We start from the raw sequence: 15,084 nt of genomic DNA, 5'->3' as shown, positions 1-15,084 counted from the left end.
ATATATATATATATATATATATATATCATTAGAAAGGTATGGACGATGCGGTCATTATAAGACCAGCGTTGAATACTTTCGACATTACTTTAGTACAAATATCGTTAAATCTATTTAAAATAGTATTATAAAGGGGTGTTTAGTTGTTTATATAACTATAAGGTCATTAAGTAACTATGAGGGTAGTTTTTGAAAATTCAATTACTATAAATAAGAGTCTTGGGCTCTCATATTTCTTGCACCATTCTCTTTATTCAAGAGTCTTTCTCTTCTTATCCCCTGAGCATTTCGGTCCCTCGTGATTCGACTTCTCTTTCTGTAGTTTTAGTATAGTAAGGTGAGCGCTGAAGCGCTGCACGAATCTTTCTTATAAAGATTCAGCAACGAAGTTCTGCCCCTGCAGAGCCCGACTCCTAGCTAAATCTCCCTTGTAAGTAAGTTATGCTTACCCTATTTTAATATAACTTATATTTAAAATTATTATTGTTATTATGAACTTATAATAAATATTTGGGCTATTATTATGACTTATATAAGTGTCGTTATAATATCTGTGAATTCATTTATGAACCAAAAAACTCATGATTCACCTGAAGAAGGAAATATGGAGATATAGGTGTGACTTCGATGAAGAAGAATATGGAATCAAGGTGTTTGGGGTTGCAATTGTTGAAGAAAGAAGGAGGAAGAGGGGTTGGACAATCAAGAAAAGTGTTGCCGATTGTCTTTCCTTTTTCGGTGAAGTAAGAGAGAGATGTATTTTATTTTTGTTTTATTTTTAATAGTTTTTTAATTGTTGTAATAAAGCAAAAAAGGAAAATAAAATAATAAGGGGCAAAATCGTCAATACAAAAAGGTTCAAACCAAACTGGACCAAGCTCGCAACAAAACCGAACTATTTGACCATCCATGTGAGCCCAAACTTTTTTGAACCAAACTTGCTAGTTTTGACATACTACATGGACCATTCTTGCAATTTTGTCTTACCAGTTTCTAGGGTTTTCAAAGACTATTTTTACTCAACATTCAAGTTGATGTGGTCCTGGATTTGGCCTATGTGAGGGTTCAACGTGACCACGTAAAAGTATTGGCTGACAACAATAATATTCTTACATACACATTTCAAAGAGAAAATAGGTCAAATAGATATAAAAGTGCTTTTATCCTTTGGAATATATTAACTACATTCAATAAAGTAAATATTGACTAATATATATATATATATATATATATATATATATATATATATATATATATATATATATATATATATATATATATATATAAAAGTTCCATGTTAAAAATATATATTAGTCAATATTTACTTTACTGAATGCAGTTAAAAGTTAAAAACCAACCAACATTTAAAGGCTTATGATATGAACTTATCATCAGATGAGGATCCATTTGTCAAATGTAGAATGTGTTGTCGATAAGTAATTTTGTTTAAAAGTGAATTTTGATATATATGGCCTTTTTTCGGTTAGCGTTCTAGCAGTGTTGAGTGGTTTGCGGGACTGACACCAGATACTGTATGAAAGGCAGAATGGAAGCGTTTTTTTAATCGTCTTGGATCTCGCCTTTCTTCATATCTTGGTAAATCTAAGGAATCACGGGCTCATAAAATTTCCTACAACAGACGGTGTGGTTCATTAAATTCGATTACATGAATGTTTTGGTATCAATTTATGCATTATATAGATTTAGAAACTTTGATTGTTTGCTAATTGTAACGCCCGTAGATCCGGGCTAATCAATTTACAGACGATAAGCATCGAAAATGACTTTTTGATGGAAGCTTATTTAGAAGGAGTAATCTTAACTAAGTTCTAGTATATGTTACAAGCATTCCGTACATATAAAGAACGCTGAAATCCGAGTTATAACGAAGAAGTAATGACATGTCGAAGTTTCGCGACAGAACCGGCACGACACAGCGCGACGTAAAAAGTGAATTTACGATAGAGCGATATTTGGCCTTAACGATCTAAACGAAAGTCGTAGAATACGTTAAACCGAGAGTGTGCATAAAAAGAACGTCCAAATCTGACTTCGTATGAGGAAGTTATGATTTTTCTAAGTTTCAGCTTAGCAGTAGACAGCTAAAAACTCGAAATAAAGATCGAGTGATATTTAGCCAAAACAATCTAAACGAGAATCGAAGGTCTCGTCAATAGTATTGCAACGGTAAAAAGACATACGAAAACGGACGTCGGATGAAGAAGTTATGAATTGTTAACAGATTTTCCTGTCCCGGTCTGTTAAAAATAATAATATTAAAAATAAAGTCAAAATTAGCCGACGGAGTCTAAACGAAAGTTGTAGATCATAATTTTACTTACGCATGCATATAAAGGACGTAAAAAACGGAGCTTGTATGCGAAAGTTATGAATTTCGGAAGTTTTTGGCACAAAAACCGAGAAATCTCGCATGGATAAGATCTGATTTCGGACACGTCACCCGGATTCTCGTAGCTTGCCCCATGTCCGACCCGCGTGTCGCGTTCTTCTCGAGTCCGAGGTTCGGTCCAATCAGATGTTGACGCGTGTGGCCTCGGTGGCAAGCCCTCGCATCCGAAGCGTGGCCCAATCCGAGACCGACGCGTGTCTCTGTCCGAAGCGTGCCGGCTGTCCTCCTTCCCTTCGCGTGTCCGAACCTTGCACCCTCCACCTGGCCCTCGCATATGCTGCCCCGTGCAACCTTCTTAGTCCTCGGATCCGAGCCCTCTCACCCCTATATAAAGCATGCGAGACTTGTCGGGTATTATTGGAAATTTAACACTTTTTCACCCCAAAATTTATATTTTAGCTATTTCGACTTCCCCCGAAGCCCCGAGATTATTTCCAACACCCGAAATACGTTCCGAAGTGCCCGAAGACCCGGAAAAATTTATCTTTTCGGTTTTGAAGCTCCACCCTCGCAGGGCCCGGTTTTTCATTAAAGCCCCCGGTTTTATTGGAAACGATCGTTTTAAGAAACGAAGTGCTGCCCGATTATCGTCTTATCAAGTGAGTGTATAGTCACTTTCACCTTACACATAGATATGAAGTATTTTATATAAAATACGTGCTATGTGTATATATGTTGTTTGTTTATTTGAGATAGACGTTGAATGATTGTTTTATACAGGTTTTAAACTGTATATGTATTTTATATCTACAAGTATGTTGGGTAAAACATGGGTAGATGAAAGAATGTTTTATACATGTTTAAAATGATTTAAATTATATATATATATATATATATATATATATATATATATATATATATATTATCTACAAATATGTTGGGTATAACATGGGTATGTGAAATAAGTTGATGTGTGATAAAATGATGAGATAAATGATGAGCGATGAAAGATGAGCGATGATATATGAGTGGTAAAATATGGTGAGAAGCGATGAGCCAAGCGATGACCCAAGCGATGGCCCCGTCATTCAACAGAGTATGGATGACAACCATGGACTATTCTAGACGGTACATAGAACACTAGCAGGCTCGCAACCTGTAGGTGTGTGAACTATATGTTCATCAGATGTACTCTAAAAACCCTGGCAGCTATGGACTTAGTGTCTGTTGTATAAACCCTGGCGACGATGTGACTTCGTGCCTATTCCTTAGGAGGAAACCTTAGGAATGAGTGATAGATGATTCTGAGGGTAAATCCTTAAGAAATAAAGAAGATAATGGGGTTGGGTAATTGGGTTGATTGTTTGATGTTTAAACATAATAAATTTATTTATTGTGGGTTGAAAACCCTATATGCTCACCAGGCTCCCAAGCCTGACTCACTCAGTTTATTTGTATCACAGTTATCGATACGAAGTTGCTTTACACTGAGAGATTTAAAGGAGATGTAAATCACTAGTGTAAATAAATGTAAGGTCTGTTTATGCTTATGTTTCAGTATTGACGATGACATACCAAAGTTTTAATATGAACAAAATACATTTCTTCGGAAATGCTTTGATAATATATTTATCATGTTTTTCTGGGAATAAATTCCGCAACATTTTTATTAAGAGGGTACTCTGATTTTTATAAAGCATAAACAAAATCGGTCTTTTCTGGCCGTGAAATTGGGGATGTCACACTAATGTTGCCCAATCTGATAGAAACTTTAAAAACCAAACTTTCAATGCACAATCGACACAACTTAAAGTTGTGATGGGTAATACTAATATTGTTATGATAGAACTAGGAACGCCGATGTGTTAAAGGGGTGAAAGAGTTGACTGTCACTAGCAATTATGATGACTAAATTTCCATTTAGATTAATATAGGGTGTATAAAAACCAATGATTTTTCCTTAGCTTTCATGGACTGTGCTAAAGACTCTTGTTCCTTATGATCCGGTGATCCATATGCATCAATGAGGGATTCTCGGATGTTTGTATGAAATATCTTTGAGGTTTCACGGTTATGTTGGAGTTTGCTTCTATTCACACCCGAGAAAAGTTTCATAATCATTCTGGAGTTAATTTTTTGTCCTTTGATCCATTGGGATTCTCGGATGTTTGTATGAAATATCTTGGCAGTTTCGGGGTTATGTTGGAGTTTGCTTCTATTCATACCCGAGAAAAGTTTCATCATCTGTCTAGAGTTAATTTTTATCCTTTGATCCATTACCATGGTCGAGTGAATTTCAATTAAGGAACGAGTTATATGAATTAATGTTGAGGAGGCGCTGTTAAGAGTTTGAAACCGAAGCATGTTTTTAAATATTACATGTAAGTGAGGGGAGTTAGTGTATGTAACATCCTCATTTGGCACGTATCACAATATTGTCCGCTTTGGGCTCCTAGTGCGAAAACTTCCCAGGGGCCACCCATCCCTGAATTGCTCTCGCCCGGGCACGCTTAACTGCAGAGTTCTTATGGGATCTGCTTCCCTCACAAGTTTAAAACGCGTTGTAACAGGGAAGGTATCCATACCTCTTATAAGGAAATGTTTTGTTCTCCTTCCCAGCCGATATAGGATCAGTTGCAACCCACCTGGACTATGACATCCCCATTTTTACAGTCATTTTAAAATTTTTTGTTTATGCTTATTTAAAACATTTGTTATTACGGAATTGGTACCAAAATATCCTTGACATGATATAATATCAAAATCAAGGCATTTCAGAAGATTTTTTTTATTTTAAAAGCTTGGGATGTCATAACTGATACAAGAAACATAAACATAAACGGAGACTTACAATGTATCAATATACTAACGGTCTACATCTCCTTGAATATCTCAGCAAATACATACGTCATTATCCAAGTATCTTTATTTATTTACTTGTGGTTCAAATAAACTGAATGGGTTAGGTTGGGAAACCTGGTGAGTACATAGGGGTTTCAACCCACAATAATATAGTTAATATGTTTAATTGTCAAACAGTTAACCCAATTACCCATCCATGTTTTCTTCTATATTTATAGTAAGATCCTCTCTTAAGAATCATCACCTACATTGCCATTTATTATATAATCATCACCTATCATCGCATTATATATTTTCATCGCTAAAGGCTTCTCCTAATATTCGTCACCTATCATTGCAGTTTATATTTCCATCACTAAGGACTTTTCATAATGTTCATCGCCTAATCATCGCATTGAATACATGGTTCTTACATCGCCTGAACTCGTAATTCGTTGGTAGAGTACATCGCATGAATACACGGTTCGTGCATCACCTGAACTCATAAATTCATCACCTACATGTTGCAAACCTGTTGGTGTTCCATTGGATTGTTTAGAATAGTTTGTGGTCATCATTTATACTCTGGTAGATGACTACATCGCAATCATCTCAAGTAAGGGTCAGGGAATCTCCTAATTATTTTTCATCTCTCATCTTCCATCTCTTATCACCCATCACTACCAGATATATTTGTATATATATATATATATATATATATATATATATATATGTGTCTGTGTGTGTGTATATATATATATATATATATATATATATATATATTTGTATACGAAAATGATTATATAATAAAATCCAGTAAAGTCATATCATATAAGTTCATCCAACACGTATTGCAGATATTTGGCGCACATAGCATTTAATTATCTAAATACTTCATATGTATGTGTAAGATGAATGTAACTATACACTCACTTATTAAAGTGGATGACTATAAAGTCGAGCAACACTTTGCTTCGGTACTTGGCTTTTCCTTTTGAAGCGACCTAGGTTCATATTTTTAAGTCTTTGTCTTATATACCTGGCGATTAATGATAGGCTATATTCCTCATTAATCTCAATGTCTACATCAAGATCTATCAAGTAAGGAACAACGAGGTATGTCATATTGGAGGTAGGGTCTGTTTCGTATACAGAGTATACTGTGTGGAAATCTCACTTTAAACACCTCACTGTGTCTAGCCTAGACATCAATCTCGTAATTAGATCAATCAATATAATGACTTACAATTATTGATAAATTATAATTATAGGTTCATAATAACGACTATGACTATAATTAGAAGTTACATTTGAATAAATAAGTGTAGCGTAACTTACAGAGCTTTCTAATTAAAATCGAGAATTAAGCGGGCATAACTCCTATCCATGAGCTTCTATTCACCGGCTATCTGACACCACATGGCTTAGCTAAAGGGGTCGGGAACTTGAGAGTATCGGGAGTAAGGGTGGAAAGAGCTCTAGAGGATTCGGGTGGAGTTGGGATGAGAAATAGGCTGGAACTCGAGGGTTTATATAGGTTGAATTGCGGTGCGTGTTGCGCACCATGTCCCCTGCACGCCGCGCATCCGGTCGGCCAGGGTGACGTGTCGATATATGGGTGATTCTACGTGTGTGTCAGTGCGCGCCGCACCTACTGTCTAGGCGCGCGGAAATTTCTGATTTCTTAGAAAATTAATATTTTCTTCATACGAGCTCAGTTTTCATTGAGTTTTATATCCACGCGTAGCTATCGACGAGATCTACAAATTTCATTTAGACTCCGTCAGCTAATTTTGACTATATTTTGAAAGTTATATTTTTAACTGGCTTAGACTGTTAAAGTCCGTTAAAAATTCATAATTCTCTCATCCGACGTCTATTCTCGACTATTGACGAGATATTCAACTCTCATTTAGATTGTTTTTCATAACAATCGACCGATTTCAATTTCGGTTTCTGAGCCGTATACTTAAATGATGAAAGATTAGAAAAATCATAACTTTCTCTCACGAAGTTAGATTTAGGCATTCTTTATATGCACAGAATCCTTGTCACATATACTATAACTTTGGTTAATATTATTTATCCTAAATAATCTTCTATCAAAAAGTCAATTTTAATACTTATAATATTTAAATTGATTAGCCTGAATCTACGTGTCTTACAATATATAAGAATGAGTATAAGGGCATGAACCTTTTTAGCAATAGACTTTGTGTTAAAACGATTGTTAAAACCTTACTACGGAGACAATGAAGATTGTTGTAGATGGTCACATTTGTTTGGTCCGTTTTACATGTATAAGAAAATTTTAATAAACACTACAAGAAGTGTTTATTAGCTTATAGTGTTTTGTCACCACAAAAGGTAATCCAAACAATTTTTAAAAAAATTTAAAAAAAATGCTACCAAATATATTAATAAGCAGTTTTACCAATAACATGTTTTTTTAACGCAACCCGAAACACCCCTAAATGAAAGAAAGTGAAGTGAAATGATATAAAAGCCAGCACGCGTCCCCATTGATCTAATATGTACGTATTTTATTATTATGGTTAATGAATTAATATGGTAACGTATTATATTGTGTGTATATATTTAGTTATTAAATTATTTTTTATATATGATTGACCAAACTCTTTGAGACGTTCAAAAACTACCTTTATGACTAGGTATTTGTAGGTTATGCTAGTTAAAGTGCTTGTAAAACAATTTTATTTACATGGATATGGTTAATGACTTAATATCATAATATACTATACATATGTGCATATTTAGTTTTAAACTATTTTTGATATACAATTTACTATTCAAATCTCTTCATATATTCAAAAACTATCATTATAATCGAGCATTGTTGTTTAATGCTAATTTGACATCTATGTCGCTAAGATGGATCTTTTACGTAATGAGATACCATTCATTTGTAGGCTTTGGCTCAATCCATTCCCCACTAAAGAATTTTTTCTTTGGATTCTTAAAAAAACAAAAATAAAAGGTTATAGAGAAAAATCTAATACAATATGATAAGTCAAAATCGATTGAAAAAACCACTTATAACAGAGTTAGGACTATTGTCGGAAAAAATCGACCCAACACACTAATCCAACCCGAACTCAACCTAAAATTAGCGGGTTTGGATTGAGATTTTCAACCCAGTTAAATTAAATGTATCAATCTGCTAAACTCTTTTAATTAAATAGGTTGGATGGATAAAAAATTTCAAACCCCCAACCCATTTAACTTTAATATATATTTAATTTAATAATTATTTGAAATTATCATGTATTAATCAAAGTATTAATTTATAAATTATAATGTTATATTATTATTTATATTTAAAAAAATGCAATCCTAATTCATATCATTTTTCTTAGCACCGAAAATACTAAACACTCTCCAAAATCATTTTAAAATTAAACATTTTTAATGTTATGTGAACAATTTATATGTATTTGTGAGTTAGGATTGTGCTTTTGTTATATTTTGAAACTTTATTTACGTTTGAAACTAATTTAAGTAATGTTATGTGAAGGGGTGATTTTATATAGATTATTTTTAAAAGCATGGGTCCGACGATTTCGGGATTTCAAAACCTTCACCGGCGGTCTCAAACGCCGGTAAGGTGATCGGCTGATTGAACCAACAAATCTGGAAGCATTTGGTTACCAATCTTCTTTTCGTTTATTGGATAATTGTGAATCGAATATTATCATGGGATCATCTTTTACAGACCGCTGGCAACCTCATGAATCAGGGTTCAAGAAATCTAGAAGGCAACGATCACAGAATATCAGGAACGGGAATCAAGAATCAAGTAAAGTTATTCCTTCTTTCTATGTCACCAATTTCCCAGACTATGTGTTATGTAGTGATTTATGGCGTATGTGTAATCGAATTGGCAAAGTGGTAGACGTGTTTATTTCTACTAAGAAATCTCGATTGGGAAAATGTTTTGGATTTATTAGATTTGTGGATGTTGCTGATTCTGATCGTATGATAAGAAACTTACGAGATATTTGGTTTGGTTATCACAAAATTTTTGCTTCTTTACCAAGATTTTCAAAACAGTCCAATCCTCATGCAACAGATGGGAATTCTAGGGTCAATGAAAAGACTACTTGCCATTCAGTTACTTATGCTAGTGTAGTAAAAGGTCTCGGAGTTAAATCAATTTCAAAGAATAATGATGATGTTGTTCAGGTTTCTGCTGGAGATTTTAGTGTAGAAAAAAGAAATCGTGCTTTCCACATTAGGGGTAGGGATTTTCTTACGTTTCCCAATCTACGTATGCTTTGTTTTGATGAAGGATTTGAGGATTTTGATATCTGTTATGTTGGAGGGCTATGGGTTATGCTTGAGTTTAAACACAAAGAAGCATGTAAAATTTTTCTTGCAAGTGATGCTATGAACCATTGGATAGTAGAGAACCGACCATGGGATAGAAACTTTGTGCCTTTGGATCGTTTGATTTGGGTTGATGTTGAAGGTTTACCTCTACGATCCTGGAGTAAACAAGCCTTTAAAAAGATTTTGGCTAAGTGGGGAAATATAATCCATCTTGATGATGATTTGGGAGAGGATGTATATAAAAAACGAATTTGTATATTATCCTCCTTCCAAGGTATTATTTCGGAGGTTGTGACAATTAGTATTGATGGCCAAGCATTTTTGGTTAGAATAAAAGAAGCAGCCAGGTGGACTCCATCATTTGCATGGGAAAATAATAAGGCCGGTAGTGAAAATTCAAGTGAGCATGGTAATGTCCTTGAAGATAATGTTGATAATTCACAATGTGACAAGGAAGAAGGGTCATATGATCCGTTTGGAATTTACGAAACAATAGAAAAAATTAAGGAAGATGGAAGAAATGGTAAGGAAGTAATTTCAGATGTTAATGATGAAGAGATCCGGGTTAATGAAAGCAATAATCTTCCTATATATGATGAGGGGCAGTTTCGGAATTTATATGAAAAAAAGATGAGCAGAGTTTTTTTCCCCATATATGTTCCCTGATCAGCAGCATAATGAAGTTATCTCAGGTGATATTACTCGCCATCACTCATTAAAGGCTGTTCAGCCATCAAAATAGTGCCCAGTGGCCACTGTTCCGGTGACAGCAGTTGTCTCGGTAGAGGAAAGAAGCTCGGCAGCAGGTCCAGCTCCCTCTTCTGCCTCGGTTATGGATTCCCCAATTCATTATTCTAATAATAAAAATAATGTTGAATGCAACAATGCTCCAATTGGGTTTTCTGGAGGGTTTGTTGGGGTATCGGGTATTGTAGATTCTGAGGATAATTTGACTCATCCTCCAGGTTTTTCTAATTGTAATAGTTTGTATGGGTGTTTGGGTAATTCTTACAATAAAGGGTCTTTCTTAAGTGAGATCCAAAAAACATTGGAGATTGGGAAGGGAATGGGATATAACTTAGAGGGGTGTTATGACCGGGTAAAAGAACTTGTTGAAGGGAACGGAGATAAAATGGTGTTGAGATGAATTGTCTCTCCATCAATATTTAAGGAGCGGGTTGTAAAAATAAACGAAGTTGGGTACGAACTTTGTGTCTTAAACATAAAGTAAACTTGTTGGCAATTCAATAAACGAAGATGGAAGTTATTGATGTTCGTATGGCTCGTTCTTTCTGGGTTTATGCTCCGCAAGGGGCTGATTGTAAGAGATTTCTTTGGGATACTCTTCTCCAGCTTATTAATTATTTCCAAGGTGAATGTGTTCTGATGGGTGATTTCAATGAGGTTCGTGACGAATCGGAAAGATTTGGTACTCTTTTTAACTCTAATACAGCTAGGAGTTTCAACAATTTCATTAAGCAGGCGGGTTTATCCGATGTTTCTCTTAGTGGTCCTCGGTTTACGTGGAGTGATAAGTGGGGTTCAAAATTTAGTAAGTTGGATAGGTTTTTAATCTCTCATGCTGTTTTGGATTCTTTTCCTCATTTGTCAGGTATGGTTTTGGAGAAGCACGTTCCGGACCGTAGACCTATTCTGTTATCGGAGCATATAGTTGATTATGGTCCAACTCCTTTCCGTATCTTTTATTCTTGATTTAATTTGGAGGGGTTTGATGATGTTGTCAGAAATTCGTGGTCTCAAGATCATAATTTTATCAGTGTTTCACATCCTTGGGTTAAATTTAAGAAGAAGCTTCAACTTCTTAAATCTAACATTCGAATTTGGAACACCACAACTCGGCTCAGAATGGGTTCTAAACGCACGGAGCTCCAAAAAGTTTTAGAATCCATTGATGCTTGCCATATGACAGACGAGGGAAATGCTAATCTACGGGACTAACGAGTTAATATTCTAAAGAACATCACAGATTTAGATCACGTTACGAATCTGGAGTTAGCCCAAAAGGCTAAAATTCAGTGGGGTATTGAAGGTGATGAAAACTCAGGTTTTTTTCATGGGGTCATAAACTGCAAGAGAAGACAAATGGCTATTCGAGGTGTTTTGAAGGACGAGTGTTGTATTGATTATCCAAATATGGTTAAGGAGGAATTTCGTGGTCACTTTCAGACTCTGTTTTCTAAACAGACTGGTACTCGACCTCAGACTGAGGATTCCCATTTCTCTCATCTTTCATCTGCTCAAATTCAGTTTCTTCATGCTCCGTTTACTCGGGAGGAAATAAAAAAGGCAGTGTGGGACTCTGGCTCGTCAAAAGCTCCAGGACCTGATGGTTTCACTTTTGGTTTTATAAAACGGCATTGGATATTGTTCAGGATGATATTTTTGACATGGTGTCTCATTTTCATACGCACTCCTCTATTCCTAAGGGGTGTAATGCTTCCTTTTTCACTATGATCCCAAAAGTTAGAGACCCGAAGGTTGTTAGAGATTATAGACTTATTAGTCTGATTGGATGCCAATACAAGATTATTGGTAAACTTCTTGCTAATAGATTGGCTGAGGTTATTGGTAGTCTGGTTAGTGTGGAGCAATTTGCTTTTATAAAAGGCAGACAAATTTTAGATGGTCCTTTTCTTCTCAATGAAATTGTTGCTTGGGACTACTTGCTAGAGATTATGAAAATTATGGGGTTTAGCTCTTTGTGGTGTAATTGGATTTCGGAGATGTTGTCTTCTGCTACTGTCTCATTCCTGGTGAATGGTTCTCCTTCCCGGGAATTTCATATGTTCAGAGGTCTGAGACAAGGGGATCCCCTATCCCCTTTTCTTTTCGTGTTGGCCATGGAGGGTTTGCATGTGGCCCTGACTAGGGCTCAATTATCCAATGCATATAAGGGAATCATAATTGGAGGAATTACTATTTCCCATCTTCTTTATGCTGATGATGTTCTTCTCATGACAGAGTGGAATCAGGAGAATGCTCTTCATATTGTTCGAATTCTTAGATTTTTCTTTTTAGCTTCGGGTTTGAAAATCAATATTATTAAAAGTAAGTTGTATGGAGTGGGGGTCACGGCTAATCAAGTTTCTTCTTTGGCTAATTGTATGGGGTGTTCTCCGGGCTCTTTTCCTTTTATTCACTTAGGGGTTCTGGTTGGTCAGAATTTGGCTAGATTTGATTCTGGGGGCCTTATTATTGATTCTTTCCGCAAAAGATTGGCGGTTTGGAAAGAAAAATGCCTTTCATTTGGGGGTTAGATGACTCTGGTTAAAGCAGTTTTGGGTTCGACTGCCAGTTACTTGATGTCCATTTATCATGTGCCTTTAACAGTGATTAATCAGTTGGAGAGATCGAGATCTATGTTTTTTTGGGGTGCTTATTTAGATGATCGTCGTATGCATTGGGTTAGATGGGATAAAATTTTGGCCCCTAAAGATGTTGGAGATTTGGGGATTGGTAGTCTTTTTGCCTTGAACAGGGCTTTATTACTACGTTGGAAGTGGAGGTTTTTTCATAACCCAAATTTATTATGGGTGAGGGTGGTTAAAATTATGTATGGTTTGGGGGAGTCTACAAATTCTTTGATTCCAAGGAGACAATTGATGGGTCCTTGGAATGGTATTACAAGGATTGTAGATAATCTCAAAGATCGGGGCTTTGACTTCCATAACTTAGCTCCTATTAGAATTGGTGATGGGGCCTATACTTCTTTTTGGCATGATAATTGGCAAGGCAATAATCCTCTAGCTATTTCTTTTCATAGAGTTTTTGCTTTGGATATTTACCGCTCAGCCAATGTCAAGGACCGTTTTTTAATTGGTTGGAACACGGATGATCTTAGACGTATGCCTAGAGGTGGAATTGAAGAAACTCAATGGCTCTCTTTTTTGGAGGTGATGTAGGGTGTTCAGTTACAGCACGTCCCGGATAGACTGGGTTGGTCTCTTGATAATTCTGACACTTTCTCTGTTTCGTCTGTGCGGTATGCGTTGGATAGTGGTTTGGTTCCTTCGGGGGATATGGGTACACGATGGAATAATTAGGTTCCTATTAAACTCAATATTCTAATATGGAGGATTCAGCTTTCTAGTATTCCGACAAGGGGGAGGTTATCGATTACGGGTATTATGGTTCCTTTTATCATGTGCCCGATTTGTATGGGTGCAGCGGAGACTATTGATCATATTTTTGCTGGTTGCCCTGACTTGAGAGATATTTGGGTTTGGGTAGCTATATGGTGGGGTTTATCTCTCCCAGCTCAGATTTTGGTACATTCTTTAGTCAACTGGTCGGATGATGTAAATTTGCGTAGAGGTCAAAGAAATGGGTTTGATGCGGTCATTATTACTTCCTTATGGTGTTTATGGAATTTTCGTAATACTTCTATTTTTGGAACGGTTTTACCCAAGAAGTCGGTTATATTTGATGAAGTTGTTGAGAAATCCTTTTTTGGATTTCTAATAGATGTAGTAGGGTAAATTTACGTTGGACTGAGTGGCTTCATAACCCCTCTTTAGCTACTTCTTTGATGTAATCTCTTGCTAGCTTCTTGCTAGTTTTTTCTTTTTAATAAATTTCTACCGTTCCAAAAAAAATAATGTTATGTGAACAATTTGTATGCATTTTCAAACTTTATTTAGTTAATTTATTTTGCTTTATTGTATTTTAAAAGGGTTAACCCAAGTTTAACCAATTTATGTAGTTGGTTGGGTTGGGAACTACATAAACAGGTCTACTCGATGACAACCTATTTATCTAAAATGTTAAGTTGGATGGAAAATACCAACCCATTAAAATAAACAGGTTGGGTTGGGTTGAAAACTTCAACCCAATTAATAATTAGATTGAACCCGAACCTAACCCAAGTCGACTCATTGTCAGATCTTGTTAGGACACACCCTAAACCTTATTCTTGAGTTATCTTTAGTCCTAGATGTTCTAATTTGATGTAGTATGCAAAAATGGCATGCAATTTCGCTTTTCCTTTTCGTATTTGAGTTGGAGAACATTGAAAGAAGATGACATTGCTAGAAACTTGTTTATATTTGAATTAAATGGCTTATATATTGAATATAAGTCTACAATGACGTGTTAGAGCCATCTCAACCATGTAGATGGCAAATAAACATTTATTTATAATCATTTTATAATGTTAGTTTTTAAATAGCTAAACAAAACTTAGTGGTAAATCATTTACGAAAATAGTTTGGTGACTAAATGTTTATACAAGACATAGTATATTACACTCTTAAGTCATTAATTATATCCATATAATTAATATTTAGTTAGTTTTTGCAAATAAAGTTGATCATACTGGTAGTTTTTCGAAAATTTCAAGAGAATGTAATGGTAATCATGTACTCAAAATAGTTTCATGATTTTTTTTAACAAAAAATTAATAACAAAGCCAACAAGAGGCCAAAAGAGTACAAGGAAAAAAAACTAAGAACATATTCTATTAGACTATAAACATAAATTTAACCCTCTACGACCAAAAAAAAACAAACATTAGCAAAACTCAG

The 15,084-nt window shown here is 35.3% G+C and overlaps 1 protein-coding gene across 1 annotated transcript; it reads left to right on the top strand.

Moving 5' to 3' along the window:
- Window positions 1–10,798: 10,798 nt before the first annotated feature.
- On the top strand, window positions 10,799–14,040 carry LOC145104293 (uncharacterized). The gene is made up of 6 exons (XM_079041559.1): window positions 10,799–11,153; window positions 11,287–11,411; window positions 11,519–11,848; window positions 11,935–12,714; window positions 13,465–13,544; window positions 13,638–14,040. Exons 1-6 carry the CDS (start codon window positions 10,799–10,801, stop codon window positions 14,038–14,040), a joined length of 2,073 nt encoding a protein of 690 aa, XP_078897685.1.
- Window positions 14,041–15,084: the final 1,044 nt, after the last annotated feature.

This window comes from Lactuca virosa, chromosome 4 (genome assembly GCF_052849685.1).
Source record: "Lactuca virosa cultivar CGN04683 chromosome 4, Lactuca_virosa_CGN04683_v6, whole genome shotgun sequence".
NCBI lineage: Eukaryota > Viridiplantae > Streptophyta > Magnoliopsida > Asterales > Asteraceae > Lactuca > Lactuca virosa.
This window is presented reverse-complemented; position numbering and strand designations above follow the sequence as displayed.